Source organism: Serpula lacrymans (assembly GCF_000218685.1).
Source record: "Serpula lacrymans var. lacrymans S7.9 unplaced genomic scaffold SERLAscaffold_8, whole genome shotgun sequence".
Classification (NCBI taxonomy): Eukaryota; Fungi; Basidiomycota; class Agaricomycetes; order Boletales; family Serpulaceae; genus Serpula; species Serpula lacrymans.
In genome coordinates this window covers 1244317-1258275 of record NW_006763297.1, presented here as the reverse complement: position 1 = coordinate 1258275, position 13959 = coordinate 1244317, and the positions used below count along the sequence as shown (strand labels likewise).

The following is a 13959-nucleotide window of genomic DNA, read 5'->3' as shown; positions in this document are numbered from 1 at the left end:
GCGTTGGCGGGAAATTGTCATCTCAAACGAGCGCAGATAAGGCATTTCCGTCAAGGTTCTCCAGGTAGTACTAGCTTATTTTATCTATATCACATGACTCTGACACTTTCAAAAAAACCGGACAATTACTAAAGGTTTCTCATTGTCAAAGTGACTGTTATACGTTGGGATCTAGCCACACACCTGAGAATGCTTCTTGCAATGATAACAGCGTCCGACCGGGCCAGAGACAGCATAGATGAAGTGAGGTGAGTAATGTGATATGACGCTGGGCGTTCCCAGAAAGCACGTTTCTAAGATACATGATGACAGAGACAGTCCCTAAAGACTGGTCATCCAATATTCCGCATAGAGTCGTTGGTTGCAGCATTTCACTTGTGGAAACAAAATGCACGTTCACAACCATTCATGTAGACTCTGCTGTGGACAACATCCGGAAAGCAAAAGAAAATAAGGGCGCAATAATAATGTGAGATACAATCAGTGAGTTTTTCTATCAGTAACATACTAACTCGAGTTCGGTACCGGTGCTTTTGGAGTGACTCGAAGCTGACTACAACGCTTAGAAAGTGAGTTGATTTCAAAGGGTTCGACATACTGCCGGTTAGTTCTTTTCTTTACGTGGACATAGATGGCCGTTCGACGCGTCAGTCAAGTTCGAACGGCTCGTCAATCAAGGGGGCACTAAAGACATTCGAGGGGGTATAAAAGGACATTTAACGAGGCATGATAGATTTTCAAACAAAATCACCTCTGTCTACTAAATCACTGAACAATGTCTACATTTTGGGTCCCCAAGGCTAAACCAGCCAACAGGCTCGCTCGCTATCGTGCCTTGTCTCCACTAGCAAGTGTGCATGTTTCTCCTCTGCAGCTCGGTGGCATGAGCATCGGTGACAAGTGGGAGAAACTTGGTATGGGGAGCATGAATAAGGAATCTTCATTCAAGCTCCTGGATGCTTTCTACGACGCCGGAGGCAATTTCATTGACACGGCTAACAACTAGTAAGTATTGTTACTTCAACTTGCTTCACTCTGGATGTTTATTCATTCCTACAGCCAAGACCAAAGCTCCGAAGAGTTCATTGGAGAATGGGCAGAACAGCGCGGAATACGTGACCAACTCGTTATCGCAACAAAAGTAATGCACTATTTAACATTCATTATCCATTAACTCACGTCTGCATCTAAGTATACCACAAACTTTCAACGTGGAAACAGTAACATCAAGCAACACGCCATGTACGCGGGAAATAGCTTCAAGGCAATGCATATCAGTGTCGAGGCTAGCTTGAAGAAGCTTAGGACTTCCTATATCGATATTCTCTATGTCCATTGGTGGGATTATGACACCTCAGTGGAAGAGGTAATGGACGGCCTTCACACTTTTGTACAGCAAGGGAAAGTGCTATACCTTGTATGCAGTGAATGTCTTTGTTTGACATTACATGCGCTAACATGTGCCTATTACGACAGGGCATCTCCGACACTCCAGCCTGGATAGTATCCAAAGCCAATCAGTATGCTCGCGATCACGGGAAGTCACCCTTCGTGATCTACCAGGGTGCGTGGAATGTTATGGAACGATCCTTCGAGCGCGACATCATCCCTATGGCCCGCTCTGAAGGCAAGTACTTCGAAAGGCAACTTTGCTATCCTTGTCATTATCATCTAACACTTTCCTCCCTTTTCTCACGGACAGGCCTTGCTTTGGCTCCATGGAACGTTATTGCTGGAGGTAAATTCCGAACCGATGAAGAGGAAGAACGTCGCCGACAAACTGGTGAAAAGGGTCGCACAATCGCCAACCCGAACTGGGAGCGCAATGAAGATGAGAAGAAAATGTCAAAAGCTTTGGAAAAAGTGGCTCAGGAAGTCGGTGCGAAGCATATCACTGCCGGTAAGTAGGCCTGTGTTTTTTCTTGGACGCAGCACCAAACGTTGACCCACCTGCACTGTGATTACTACAGTTGCTATCGCATATGTTATGCAAAAGACGCCTTACGTTTTCCCAATCATTGGCGGAAGAAAGGTCGAGCAACTCGAAGCAAATATCGAGGCACTTGAGATTTCACTTTCATCTGAGCAGATTGCTTACTTGGAAAGTATCCTTCCATTCAATCCTGGCTTCCCTCATGCCATGATCGTGAGTGGTCTGCTTTAGTTGTGCAATGAATACCGTTTCTCATTCCCTTCTTTACCCAGGGAGACGATACTCGGCACAACTATCTCTTATTATCAGCTGCGTACTTGGAGAAACAACCTTTGTGCCAGGCCATTCGTCCTGAGAAAGAATAAGCTACTTGCAAATTATGTCTTCCTTGTATTAATGGGAGCTTTTGTTATTGGTGGCAGTTGGGATAACCTGAAAGAGGTTATTCCCAACGAGGTTCATGTATTCGTTGACTGTATGTATCAATGTATGATGTATGCACTTGCAATCTACCTTGTTATCGTTATCGCAAATGCGTGTCGCGGAAGTTGGTTGGTTTGCTCCGGAAGATTTATTAGAGGCCGGATTAGCTTTCGGGGCCGGTGTCACGGTGAGCCTGACTGAGAGCAAGCGCGGTGGGGGGTTTTCAGAGAACTCCATATAATCCATATGGTATGGTTTGCCTCCTGTGATAATGTGACCAACCATCAACAAATTGATGCGACCGTGGTAGCTCTGTGCTTATAGTGGTCGGATGGTTACAGTTGAAAACTCTAATCACTCCGAGCTTCGGCATCGCTATTTTAAATCTCCGTAGTAAATAGTTAGCTGATAGACTTGAATATTAAAATTGATTATAAAAGATAAGTCTTGCGTATGGGATCGAGATCAGAGAGCAAGTGATTGGGTACCACAAGTTCAATTTATTCCAAGATAATCATGACGGACAGTGCTGCTTGGTACAAGGAAAAAAGAAATATGTATCTGTCAAGAAATGAATGGCTTCTATGCGTTATCAGACTGGCACACTGAGATAGACATGTCCATCTAGAACTGTCAGTGAAGACGTTACAAGTGAGAATAAAAGTAAAGAACATACTGGAGTGCGTGAGAATGATACTAGGCCCAAGGACAAACAGTAGTTGTTGCAGATATGATTCTTAGGGAAGTCATGTAGCGTCTGGGTCCAGTTGCCATCACCGAAGCTTTTAGCATACTCCCTAAAATACCACAATGACATGAGTGAGTTTGAATATCAACAGCAAAACTTACGGTGTTGTGATAACCTGGCAGTCTGTCAAAAGCTCACCCGCACCTGATTGGTCTACATAAGACATTTAAATTGGACAGCGGAACAAACCAACCTTGGAAGTCAGAGAGAAACACTAGGCCATCAGTCATGTTGTATTGTGCATGCTGCGCAAAGCACAAGAAATCCGCTATGTTTAACTCTGACCCCTCTAGATTCTTCCTCGGCACTGCACTGTTATTGTTGATGTATTTTACGAATTTACTAATAAAACTAAGTGAAACTCAGCCGCTGCCCAAGAGGCTATAGAAACAACTTTACTATTTACCTAAGTGAAACTACAATAGATGTTAGTTTAAGGTGATCTCTAATAAATGTAATGTAACATACCTCAGCTGCTGCCCGAGAGGCTATAGAAACAACTGAGGTATTCCTATACTAAACCCCCTACTACTTATAGTCGGAGGTGCTACTCGCTACAGTATAATGACTCCTAGGAGTACAATTGTGCTCCTAGGAGAACAATGGCTGCTTCAGCAGAGACCGGGTTTATCCGGTTTTGTCACTCCCACTCGAGTGCAACCGTAGTCCCATAGCTTTAGAGAATTTCCAGTGTTTTTCATGAGTGAGGGGTTTAGTGAGAATGTCTGCAACTATATCTCCTGTAGGAATGTATCTGATTACTGCCTCTCCCTTTGATACTAAGTCATCTTGGATAAAATGATATTTCCGTTGAATGTGTTTTGTGCGAGCACGGAACTGTGGATCTCGTGTAAGAATGATAGCTGCTTGATTGTCACAGTGCAATGTTGTAGGTCCATTTTGAGCATGTCCAATTTCTTCAAAAAAAGTCCGAAGCCATGCAAGGTGTTGTCCAGCATTGCTCAATCCAATGTACTCTGACTCCGTGGAGGATAAAGCTACCATGCTTTGTCTTTTGCTTGTCCAGGAGATTGCTCCTCGGATGGTGATAAAGACAAACCCTGATGTTGATCGAGATGTGTCTGGGTCTCCAGACCAATCTGCATCTGAATATCCATAGAAATCCATGTCCATGGAGACATCTGTGCCATCATATTGTAGTTCCATGTCCCTGGTTGCTTTCAGATATCGGAGAACACATTTTGCAGCTTCCCAGTGATGGCTCCTTGGAGCTGAGCTATGCCTGTTTAGTATTCCAATGACGTAGGCAATGTCTGGGCAGGTTCCGAGCATGGCATACATGAGGGAGCCTACAATTGAGAGGTATGACACTTGACGCCCTTTAATATGCATCTTGTGTTGCACAATATCTTCCCCTGGAGCATTTGCAAGGAGTTTTGATCTATGGGCCATTGGTGTCCATACTGGTTTGCAGTTCTTCATTCCAGTACGCTCCAGGACTGTGTCAATGTATTGGCATTGCAATAGGGATATTGTTTTGAACAATCACGTTGGATTTCTATTCCGAGGATGTATTTTGCTTCTCCAAGGTCCTGCATTTTGAATATGGATTCGAGTTTGGCTTTTGTGATATCCATGAATTTTCGGGATGAAGCTCCTAGGAGGAGGTCATCTACATAGACAACAACAAAGCATATTTGTTTGTTGTCCCGGAATACATAGAGACATGTTTCTGCATTTAGTCTTGTGAAACCGAGCTCCTGGAGCTTGCAATCAAAAGTTTTGTTCCATGTACGACCAGTTTGTTTTAACCCGTAGATGGATTTCTTCAATCTCCAGCAGTATCCAGGTTGGATAGGAACACCCCCTGGAGGAAGCATGTACAGTTCTTCTTCAAGTTCTCCATTGAGATAAGCTGTGGATACATCCATTTGATCAAGTTCTAGGTTGTACTTTGCTGCCAGGGCTAGAATAATTCGGATTGACTCTAAGTTTGCAACTGGAGCAAAAACCTCCTGGTAATCAATCCCCTCCCTTTGAGTAAAACCTCGTGCAACAATCCGGAGTTTGTATCTCTCAATGTTTCCGTTTTGATCAAACTTGATCCGGAACACAGGTTTTGATGTGATGGGTTTTAGTCCCATCATATACTGCATTAGTATTGAGACTTAGGAGTTCCTCCTCCAAGGCAGACTTCCATAATTCTCCATCCGGACGTGATAAGGCTTCCTTTAGTGTCCTTGGAAGGTCTGTGTTAGATGGACCGGTACTTGCTATTCCAGCAAAGAATGTCTCCTCTGTATCAGATGTTTCTTCATGAACCTCAGGAGTGTTAGGTTTCTCCATGGAGTTGTAATGCTGCTCTTTTCGAGACTGTTCCTCACCTAGAGTCCTTTGATAATCTCGGTTTTTGTCTGCAGGACGGGTCTGGCGACTGCTTCTGCGTACTCCTAGGACTTCAGCAGGCATGACTGCTCTTTTAGGAACTTGTGCAGGTACTCCAGGGAGTAGACACATTTGTGTATTTGTTGCCCCACTCACTCCTGAAGGTGTTGAATCACTCCTCGGAGGCGTTGGATGACTCCTTGGAGGTGTTGTATGCCTTCCAGAAGCTGATCCAATGGACAGGCTGTCTAGCTGTATTCGGACTTTTTCCACATCAGCTGGCTGTATGTTGAGGGGCTGTCCTCCCACTGACTGTAACTCTACTTTGGCTTTCCGTTCTGAAGATGGCCAGTGTTCAGGTCTTGGTTGTAGAGACTGTTGTGGAGGGTGTCTTAGCTGATCAGGTGCTCCCACTGCTCTCAGAACGTCTCCACGGAGGTATTGCCCCACTGCTCTCGGAACATCTTCATGCTGATATGGTTCCATTGCTTGTGGAACGTCTCCTTGGAGATGTGGTTCCATTTGCAATTCATTTGGATCTCGGATCCGAGGGTCAGGATCATCCTCCTCCAATGTATTTTGGTCTGGATAGTGAGCATTCTCTGGAATGAGTCCCTCCCACTGATCTGTGCTAGTGTCTGTGTTCCAGGGAGCAGTGTCGTCCTTTTGTACCTTTCCGGATTCATTAAATATGACATGCCGACTGGAAAACACAGTTCGTTTTTCAGTGTCTAGGAGTTTGTAGGCTTGCTTTCCATGTGTGTAGCCAATCATTATGGCTTTGCGCCCCTTGGAGTAAAACTTCCCTTGCCTTTTGTCTTTCAGAATCAAGGCATATGCTTGGCATCCAAAAGGGCGAAACAAAGTTGGATCAACTCTACTTTTAAACAGTATTTCATATGGGGTCTTTCCATGGAGTCCTGATGCTGGGCTGCGTGCTGTGATATATGCAGCTGTTTGCATGGCATCTACCCAAAATGACTTTGGGAGCTTGGAATCATGGAGCATAGTGGTTGCTAATGTAGCCAATGTCTGATTCATGCGTTCTGCAATGCCATTTTGTTCCGGAGTATCTGCAGCTGTAGTTTCTTGGATGACACCATCTCCTCGGAGTTGATTTTTGAATGCATTGCCAGTAGATTCTCCTCCCCCATCGCTCCGGAGGAATTCTGTGTACAGTGGAGTGAAGTTTTCTTCTCCAAAATGAGTCCGGAAGAATGTTTGGACATCTTCTTTCCATTGCTTGTATCGTTCCAGTGCTTCACTTTTATGTTTTAGGAAATATATCCATGGAAATTTGGAGAAATCATCTACAATGATAATCCAGTACCGAAAACCCTCCCTGGAAGTTGGTTTGATTGGTCCTCCAACATCTGTGTGCACAATTTGTATGGGGTGCTTGGTCGGTTTCCTCTAGTGGACTTGAAAGGTAATTTCTTCATCTTTCCTAAAGCACAAGGTTCACAAAACTCCGGGGTTCCAGTAAGGGTGTCTATGTCCTGGAGCTGTCCTTTTGTAACCATTCGTTGCAAGCGGTCCATTCCAATGTGTCCCATTCTCCTGTGCAATAAATTTACATCTACTGCTGCAAAAGCTGACTCCGGGTTGATTTCGGGTTTTGCTTGGATGTGATAAAGTCCTCGCTTGTGTAACGCAGTGAGGATAAGTTCCTCCTTTTTCCAAACTTCACAAGCATTTGACCCTGCTGGAAAAAATGTTGATAATCCCGTTTTGGACAATTTGTGGACAGAGATGAGTGCTAACGTGAAGTTTGGCACAAGTAAGACATTTGACAGTGCAATATTGTAGTCCTTTTTGCCAACAGTTGCTTGTAGGATTACTGTTCCAATGCCAATGGCATTTACAGAGGATTCATCCCCAAAACTGATTGTCCTCGGAGGATGCAGAACATGGTATGTTCCCGGCTCAAACCAGGAGCGGTGAGGGATCATGTGGGATGTTGCTCCGAAGTCAATAATAATTGTTGTTTTGGTCTTATCGGGTTCCGACACAAGGTAAGCTTGAATGCGTTTAGCAAGGGGCTTGGAAATATGTACATGTTCCAATGCAATATGACTTTGTTCCTCCTCGGAGTCAGATCCAGATGATTGCTCCGCTGTATTTGCCTTTTCCTTCTCTTTTCCTTTATCCTTGTGTCTTTCCTTTCCCTTCTTCCTTTGACCTTTTTCAGCTGACTGAAGTGTTCAACACTCCGAGGTGTTGTGTGATTTGGCTTTGTGGAAGTTACACCATTTTTCCTCGGATTTGAGTGCTGATTCAGAACCTCCAGGGGCCTTCCCTGACTGTCGTGCAACTTCTGCAGTGATCTGGATCTCAACTGCATCAAAGGTAAGTTTATTTTCTTCAATCGTGTTGATTACTAATGACTGAAATATTTGCCATTCAGGAGTGCATGGGAGAGATTGGAGAAGAGCGAAAGCCATGAGTTTGGTATCAACTCCTAGTTTCATTCCGGACAGGTGTGAATCAATTGTCCGGATTTTTGCAATGTGGTCCTGGATAGGTGATGTCCCATTCCAGGACAATTTGGTGAGTTGCTGGAATGAATAGAAGGCCGAGGCAATGTTGGATGTTTGATGGAGTGAGACAAGTTTATCAAATAACTCCTTGGAGCTGGTGAGGTCTCCAGTCCTCATTAGGAGGGCATCAGAGATGTGGTCCTGGATGATTCCATGTGCCTTCTCATCCTTAAGTATCCAGGTGATCTCAGGATCCTCCAAGGAGGTAGGTTTTCCTGGTGAAGGCTTAAGCTCCTCTCCAGTAACAACCCAGAGAACTTTTTCCCGACGTAGCTTTGAGATGATCCGGAGTTTCCATATCTGAAAATTGTTGGGTCCAGTGAGAACTGGACATGCAGATGTATCGCGTGCTGTGGTCATGGTTCCGAGATTGCCGTTTCAAATAAGAATTATTTCCTGCATAGCTTTTGCGCACCAGGGCTCATAACCTAATAAACCTATATGAAACTACAATGGATATTAGTTTAAGGTGATCTCTAATAAATGTAATGTAACATACCTCAGCCGCTGCCCAAGAGGCTATAGAAACGACTGAGGTATTTCTATACTAAATCCCCTACTACTTATAGTCGGAGGTGCTACTCGCTATAGTATAATGACTCCTAGGAGTACAATTGTGCTCCTAGGAGAACAATGGTTACTCCATGGAGTGGTGGCTATGCTCCATGGAGAACAATGGCTGCTTCGGCAGAGACCGGGTTTATCCGGGTTTGTCAGAGCACAAAAGGGATATCCACTTGTGAAAAAAAGTCTGATAGCTCTTGGAATATCAGAACATGTCATGCAGAGAACAAAATATCTTACCACATGGGCTCTACAATAGGTTTTCTGCTAGCTTCTATTTCTCTGTAGTGAGAGCATAAACTTGCAAACTATATGATAGATCAGTGGTAAACATGATAATCTCATTCTGAAAAGGGACATGAGTGCACAAGCAAATAATGTCTGAATTCCATGTGTTGGCATCCTTTGGTCCAACCTTATTTGATGGGTATCTGGCCCTCACTTGAAAATAATAATACTCTCAAATGCAGCTTGGAAAGTACCACTATAATATACCCTCCATGCTAGACTTGAAACCTGCTCATAATATGAGTTTTATCTGACATAAAGTCTTGAATAATCTGATGGCCAACCTTTGAATGCAGGCACAAGGCAATAGCCTCTTTAACACAAGTTATTTCTATGCCAGCCTTTTTTGCAAGACTTATAGCCTACTAATGAATTGTCCTTACCATGGAATTATTGTAAGCAATTTTTGCTTTGTCAACTTCATGGAGGGAGGTGCTGCTGTCACCATTAATGCCACTAGCTTCTTTGTCCAACAGCTCACAGTTTAATGGACCTTGTCAGAACCATGACCTTTGGAGTCGTTAGATTTTGGAGGATGGAGGGACTAGGGTGAGTAAGGAGTAGTGGAATAGGAGTTGGGTCAGCTTATGCACTAAACCCTTTTGTGGGACTTAGTCCCTAACATAACAGTGAAGTGAACAGGGAGAGAATAGAGGATGAAGAAAAGGCTCTTTGGAAAAGGGCTAGAATAACTTAGAAAGAGACTGGGTAATAAAAAGAAAAAGTAGGGAACTGGATGATAATTAAACTGCAGGAATGGAGTATAGGAGCTATGACTTACATGCTATCAGAGGCAATGGATATTGTAAGGAGTAATTTATAATGTAGGTATGAATTCATGTAGACAATTATCTAGCAAAGAGAAATTATATGTAAGAGGAGTGTATCATAAGCTCATTATCATGTTAACTACCTGAATAAAACAAAAGTTTATAAGTAGTTTATTTGTTATATGTTATGAAAAACCATAGTTCTGGCTGTCTTACAAAAATAGTGAAGTGAGTGGGAGTGATTACCCTTTAAGATTGGACCGAGTTAGTTGTGGGTAAACAACAGGAGGACTCACTGAGGAGTCTCCTGGGTCTATTGGGGTATTTATACTACTACAGGTTATTTGTACATGTTGTACTATATAGCTGGTAAGGCAGTGGCTCTAGAAGTCCAGTGCAGGAGTATTGGAACGAGTCCAGAGTACCGTGTGGGGGTGGGGCATGGTGTTGATGATGAGAACTGTTGTTAGAAAACCACACACAAAATAAATTAATACACAATCCTCCCAGATTCCACGGAACTTGTTTATGGGCTTTGCCTCCTAGAACAGTGAGTGCTCTGGTTGTTTGTGGTGGTATGTATAACGATCCTTCAAATCAAAACCCAAAAATGTATGGGTGTGGGTTTCGAGGAGAAGGGATAGTTGAATTATAGAAGATAGGGGCTTTATGACAAGTATGGATGAGCACTACCTTGCTAATCATAGCACAAGGTAGGTTTGAAAACAACAAGGTTCCCAGTAATAGCAGGCTCCTGACGCACAGACTGTAGTGCTCAGAAGGACTCTAATTGAAAGGGATAACAATAACTTCAAAAGTGATGAGTGATGATGACAGCAGTTAACAGTGGTAGCAGTGGGAAGTGTTGTGACCACACTGGATCACAAGTAGCATGAGTAATAAGCTTGAGATTAGAGAAGAAGTCTGGATTGGATTTTTTTTACAAGGTAAAATACAGGGGTTTATATAGTAAAAGAAAGGTAGGCTATGCACAATATAGCTGTGCAAAAAGAATGAGAAAGAACATGAAGGAAGGAATGTACGCTGACAAATCCTGCATAGGTAGTACAGGATAAGGTTATCAGAATAAGGAAAAGAAAGAGATAGAACAACAAATGCTGTGTAAATAATGTCACAGGTTTATACAGCCATAAAATAAAGTCCAATAGCAGAAAGAGAGCAAGAAAATCATGATGTCATGGGAAGATGCAGTAAAAAAAAGACAAGGCAAAACAATATCAGTATCAACATAGTTCCTTTACTATTAGTCAGGCATTCTAAAAAAATATGCGTCCATAAAATGATTCAAAAATCAAAATTAATCACACTGCAAATGAATGTTCTGCTGAAAAAAAAGGAACTGGAGCCACTGGTCCACCACCTAGAAGATGGCAGATCAATGTCATGAAGATGGACCTGTTGCCCTATTTGGACCGGCAGCCGGGGCTTTGCTGATATTAAAAGTGGCATGTGGTAGTCAACAAATTGGTGACGGAAGCGGATAGAGAGTGGTGACATCAGGTATGGTGGAGGAGCAAGGAAGACCAGTAAAAGGAGGGTGGAGGTGATGAAGCAATGGACTAGAATAGGCAGCCAGAAACAACTGTCTGGTGAGAATAAAAAAGAGAGTAAAGGGCCCATGGTTGGGCTAAGTAAAGGAAAAAGGGTAGGGGAAAATGATAAAAGCGAGGGAGCAATGTGTAGCCAGTGGCAATGCAAAAAATTGCCAAAATGCCAAAACACAGGAGGTGCCGAATGGAAAGTAAAGGTGAGCACGACTTGATTGCTGTCATGACTTGAACCAGAAGCGCTAATCTGAGCGCTAATTTCCTTTTTTCTTTTTCTTTGATATCTGATCACATGACAGATAAGATATGTTAAGCTGCTGCTTTAGCGCGGATAACATAAATACGTAGTTATATCAGATCACGTGACCATCACGTGACAAGAGTCTAGAACCATTACAAAGAACATCAGTCAGCGCCTCATGGCTGACCTTCAGAAACATATATATAGTAGACCATCATGTACATACTTTCCTCAGCTGTTGATTAATTCTCAATCGCTATTTGTAACGCTACTTGTTTGATTTGGGCCTTCATCCCTCCGTTAACTCGGTATAGGGGATAAGGGTTTTACACAATCAACAACTGCCACAAGTACCGTTTATGAATATAACAGCAACAATCCTAACCACCATCATCGTCACCGTCATCATCATCTTCCTCATCCTACACCTACTTAAACGCTCAAACCAAACCACCACTACCCTCCCACTTCATCACCTACCCACTCGCTGTCGATGATGAGAACTGTTGTTAGAAAACCACACACAAAAAAACAAACTAACACACAATCCTCCCAGATTCCACGGAACTTGTTTATGGGCTTTGCCTCCTAGAACAGTGGGTGCTCTGGTTGTTCGTGGGGTGGTATATATGAGAATCCTTCAAAGTAAAACCCAGTGGTGTATGAGTGTGGGTTTTGAGGAGGAGGGATAGTTGAATTTATAGAAAGATAGGGGGTTTGTGGCGAGTATAGATGAGCACTACCTTGCTAATCGTAGCACAAGGTAGGTTTGAGAACAACGAGGATGACGAGGTGACGAGGTTCCCAGTGATAGCAGGCTCCTGACGCACAAACTGTAGTGCTCAGAAGGACTCTAATCGAAGGGGATGACAATCACTTTCAAAAGTGACGAGTGACAATGACAGCAGTTAATAGTGGTAGAAGTGGGAAGTGTTGTGACCACACTGGATCACAAGTAGCAGTAAGAAGTGGACTTAAGATTAGAGAAGAAGTCTGGAATCGAGTTCTTGTTCTTTTTTTACAAGGTAAAATACAGGGGTTTATATAGTAAAAGAGAAGTAGGCTATGCACAGTATAGCTGTGCAAAAAGAATGAGAAAGAATATGAAGGAAGGAATGTACGCTGACAAATCCTGCGTAGGTAGTACAGGATAAGATGGTCAAAAAAAGAAAAAAAAGGGATAGAACAATAAATGCTGTGAGTAATGTCACAGGTTTGTACAGCCATAAAGTAAAGTCCAATAGCAAAAAGAGAGCAGGAAGATCATGATGTCATGGGAAGATGCAGTAAAAAAAGGGCAAGGCAAAACACTATCAGTATCAACACAGTTCCTTTATTGTCAGTCAGGCATTCTAAAAAAATATGTGTCCATAAAAATGATTCAAAAATCAAAAATAATCGCACTGTAAATGAATGTTCTGCTGAAAAAAAAGAAACTGGAGCCACCGGTCCACCACCTAGTCCAAATCCGACAGTTCCATGGCCTTACCAATGGACTGGTTGTGTTGGACCACCTGATCAAACGAGGGAGGGAGAGGAGTAGTTCCAATTTGGAACAAGTGAGTCCCAGGCAGCGTGTGGTAGGTGTAGCTGTAGTGAAGACGATGGACAAATGATAAGTGTACCCAAGTGAATGGGACAGCGATGAACATGGGCGACGCAAGGGGATGAACCTTCTCCAGCTCAAAAACTACCCACCCACGCTCCAACCAGGCAAGACGAGCGACCGATGTTTTGATAGTATATGATGGCAGATCGATGTCATGAAGATGGACCTGTTGCCCTATTTGGACCGGCCGCCGGGGCTTTGCTGATATCAGCAGTGGCACGTGGTAGTCAACGGATCGGCGACGGAAGCGGATAGGAAGTGGTGACATCAGAAATGGTGGGGGTGCAAATAAGATGAGGAGGAGGAGGGTGGAGGTGACAAACAAGTGGATTAGAATGGGGACCCAGAAACGACCGTCAGGTGAGAATAAAAAGGAGAGGAAGGGGCCCATGGTGGGGCTAGGCAAAGGAAGGGGAGTAAGGGAAACGACAAAAGCGAGGGCGCAATGCAATGTGTAGCCAGTGGCGACGCGAAAATTTGCCGAAATGCCGAAACACGGAAAGTACCGGATGGAAAAGCAAAGGTGAGCGTGACTGGATTGCCTAATAGAGGTGGTGCTGATCAGCCACAAGTTCAAAAAGGGCAATATTAATTACTATTCCACGTGGCACTGTGCCTGTGTGGCGCAAAGGCGAGTCTTTTTGAATATTCACTTCGTTATTGACACCTGTCCATGCTACCAATCAACTTTGGTGCATGACATCGCCCCAACACCATTTTATCATTTTTCCCTGCCAACGTCTCCCCCTCCTCATCCCAAGACTCGTTCGTAACCATCCCCCTGTAAATACATCTTATATCACTATAATCTCTTTGGTGTGGAACCATTGAGATTTTCTCGGTTTTACGTAGTTTCATTTTCGATTTCCTCTGACCAGGCCGCACATTTGCGTCCGCCAGTCGGGAGAAGGACTGAAAGCTTAATAAGC

At 43.5% G+C, this 13959-nt stretch overlaps 3 protein-coding genes across 3 annotated transcripts; 2 read left to right on the top strand and 1 right to left on the bottom strand.

Moving 5' to 3' along the window:
* Nucleotides 1-723: 723 nt before the first annotated feature.
* Nucleotides 724-2465, top strand: SERLADRAFT_470062 (uncharacterized protein; the record flags this gene model as incomplete). Its single annotated transcript, XM_007319453.1, has 7 exons — nt 724-1005; nt 1060-1141; nt 1193-1417; nt 1477-1627; nt 1703-1900; nt 1971-2146; nt 2206-2465. The coding sequence occupies 7 exons, from the start codon at nt 776-778 to the stop codon at nt 2296-2298; spliced, it is 1155 nt and encodes a 384-aa protein (XP_007319515.1).
* Nucleotides 2466-6487: 4022 nt separating this feature from the next.
* On the bottom strand, nt 6488-6712 carry SERLADRAFT_392165 (uncharacterized protein; the record flags this gene model as incomplete). The annotated part of the gene is made up of 1 exon (XM_007319452.1): nt 6488-6712. A coding segment is annotated over one exon (225 nt), but the record flags the coding sequence as incomplete, so codon positions are not given.
* A 6608-nt stretch (nt 6713-13320) lies between these two features.
* SERLADRAFT_392163 (uncharacterized protein) lies at nt 13321-13734 on the top strand (the record flags this gene model as incomplete). Its single annotated transcript, XM_007319451.1, has 1 exon — nt 13321-13734. One exon carries the CDS (start codon nt 13324-13326, stop codon nt 13486-13488), a length of 165 nt encoding a protein of 54 aa, XP_007319513.1.
* Nucleotides 13735-13959: the final 225 nt, after the last annotated feature.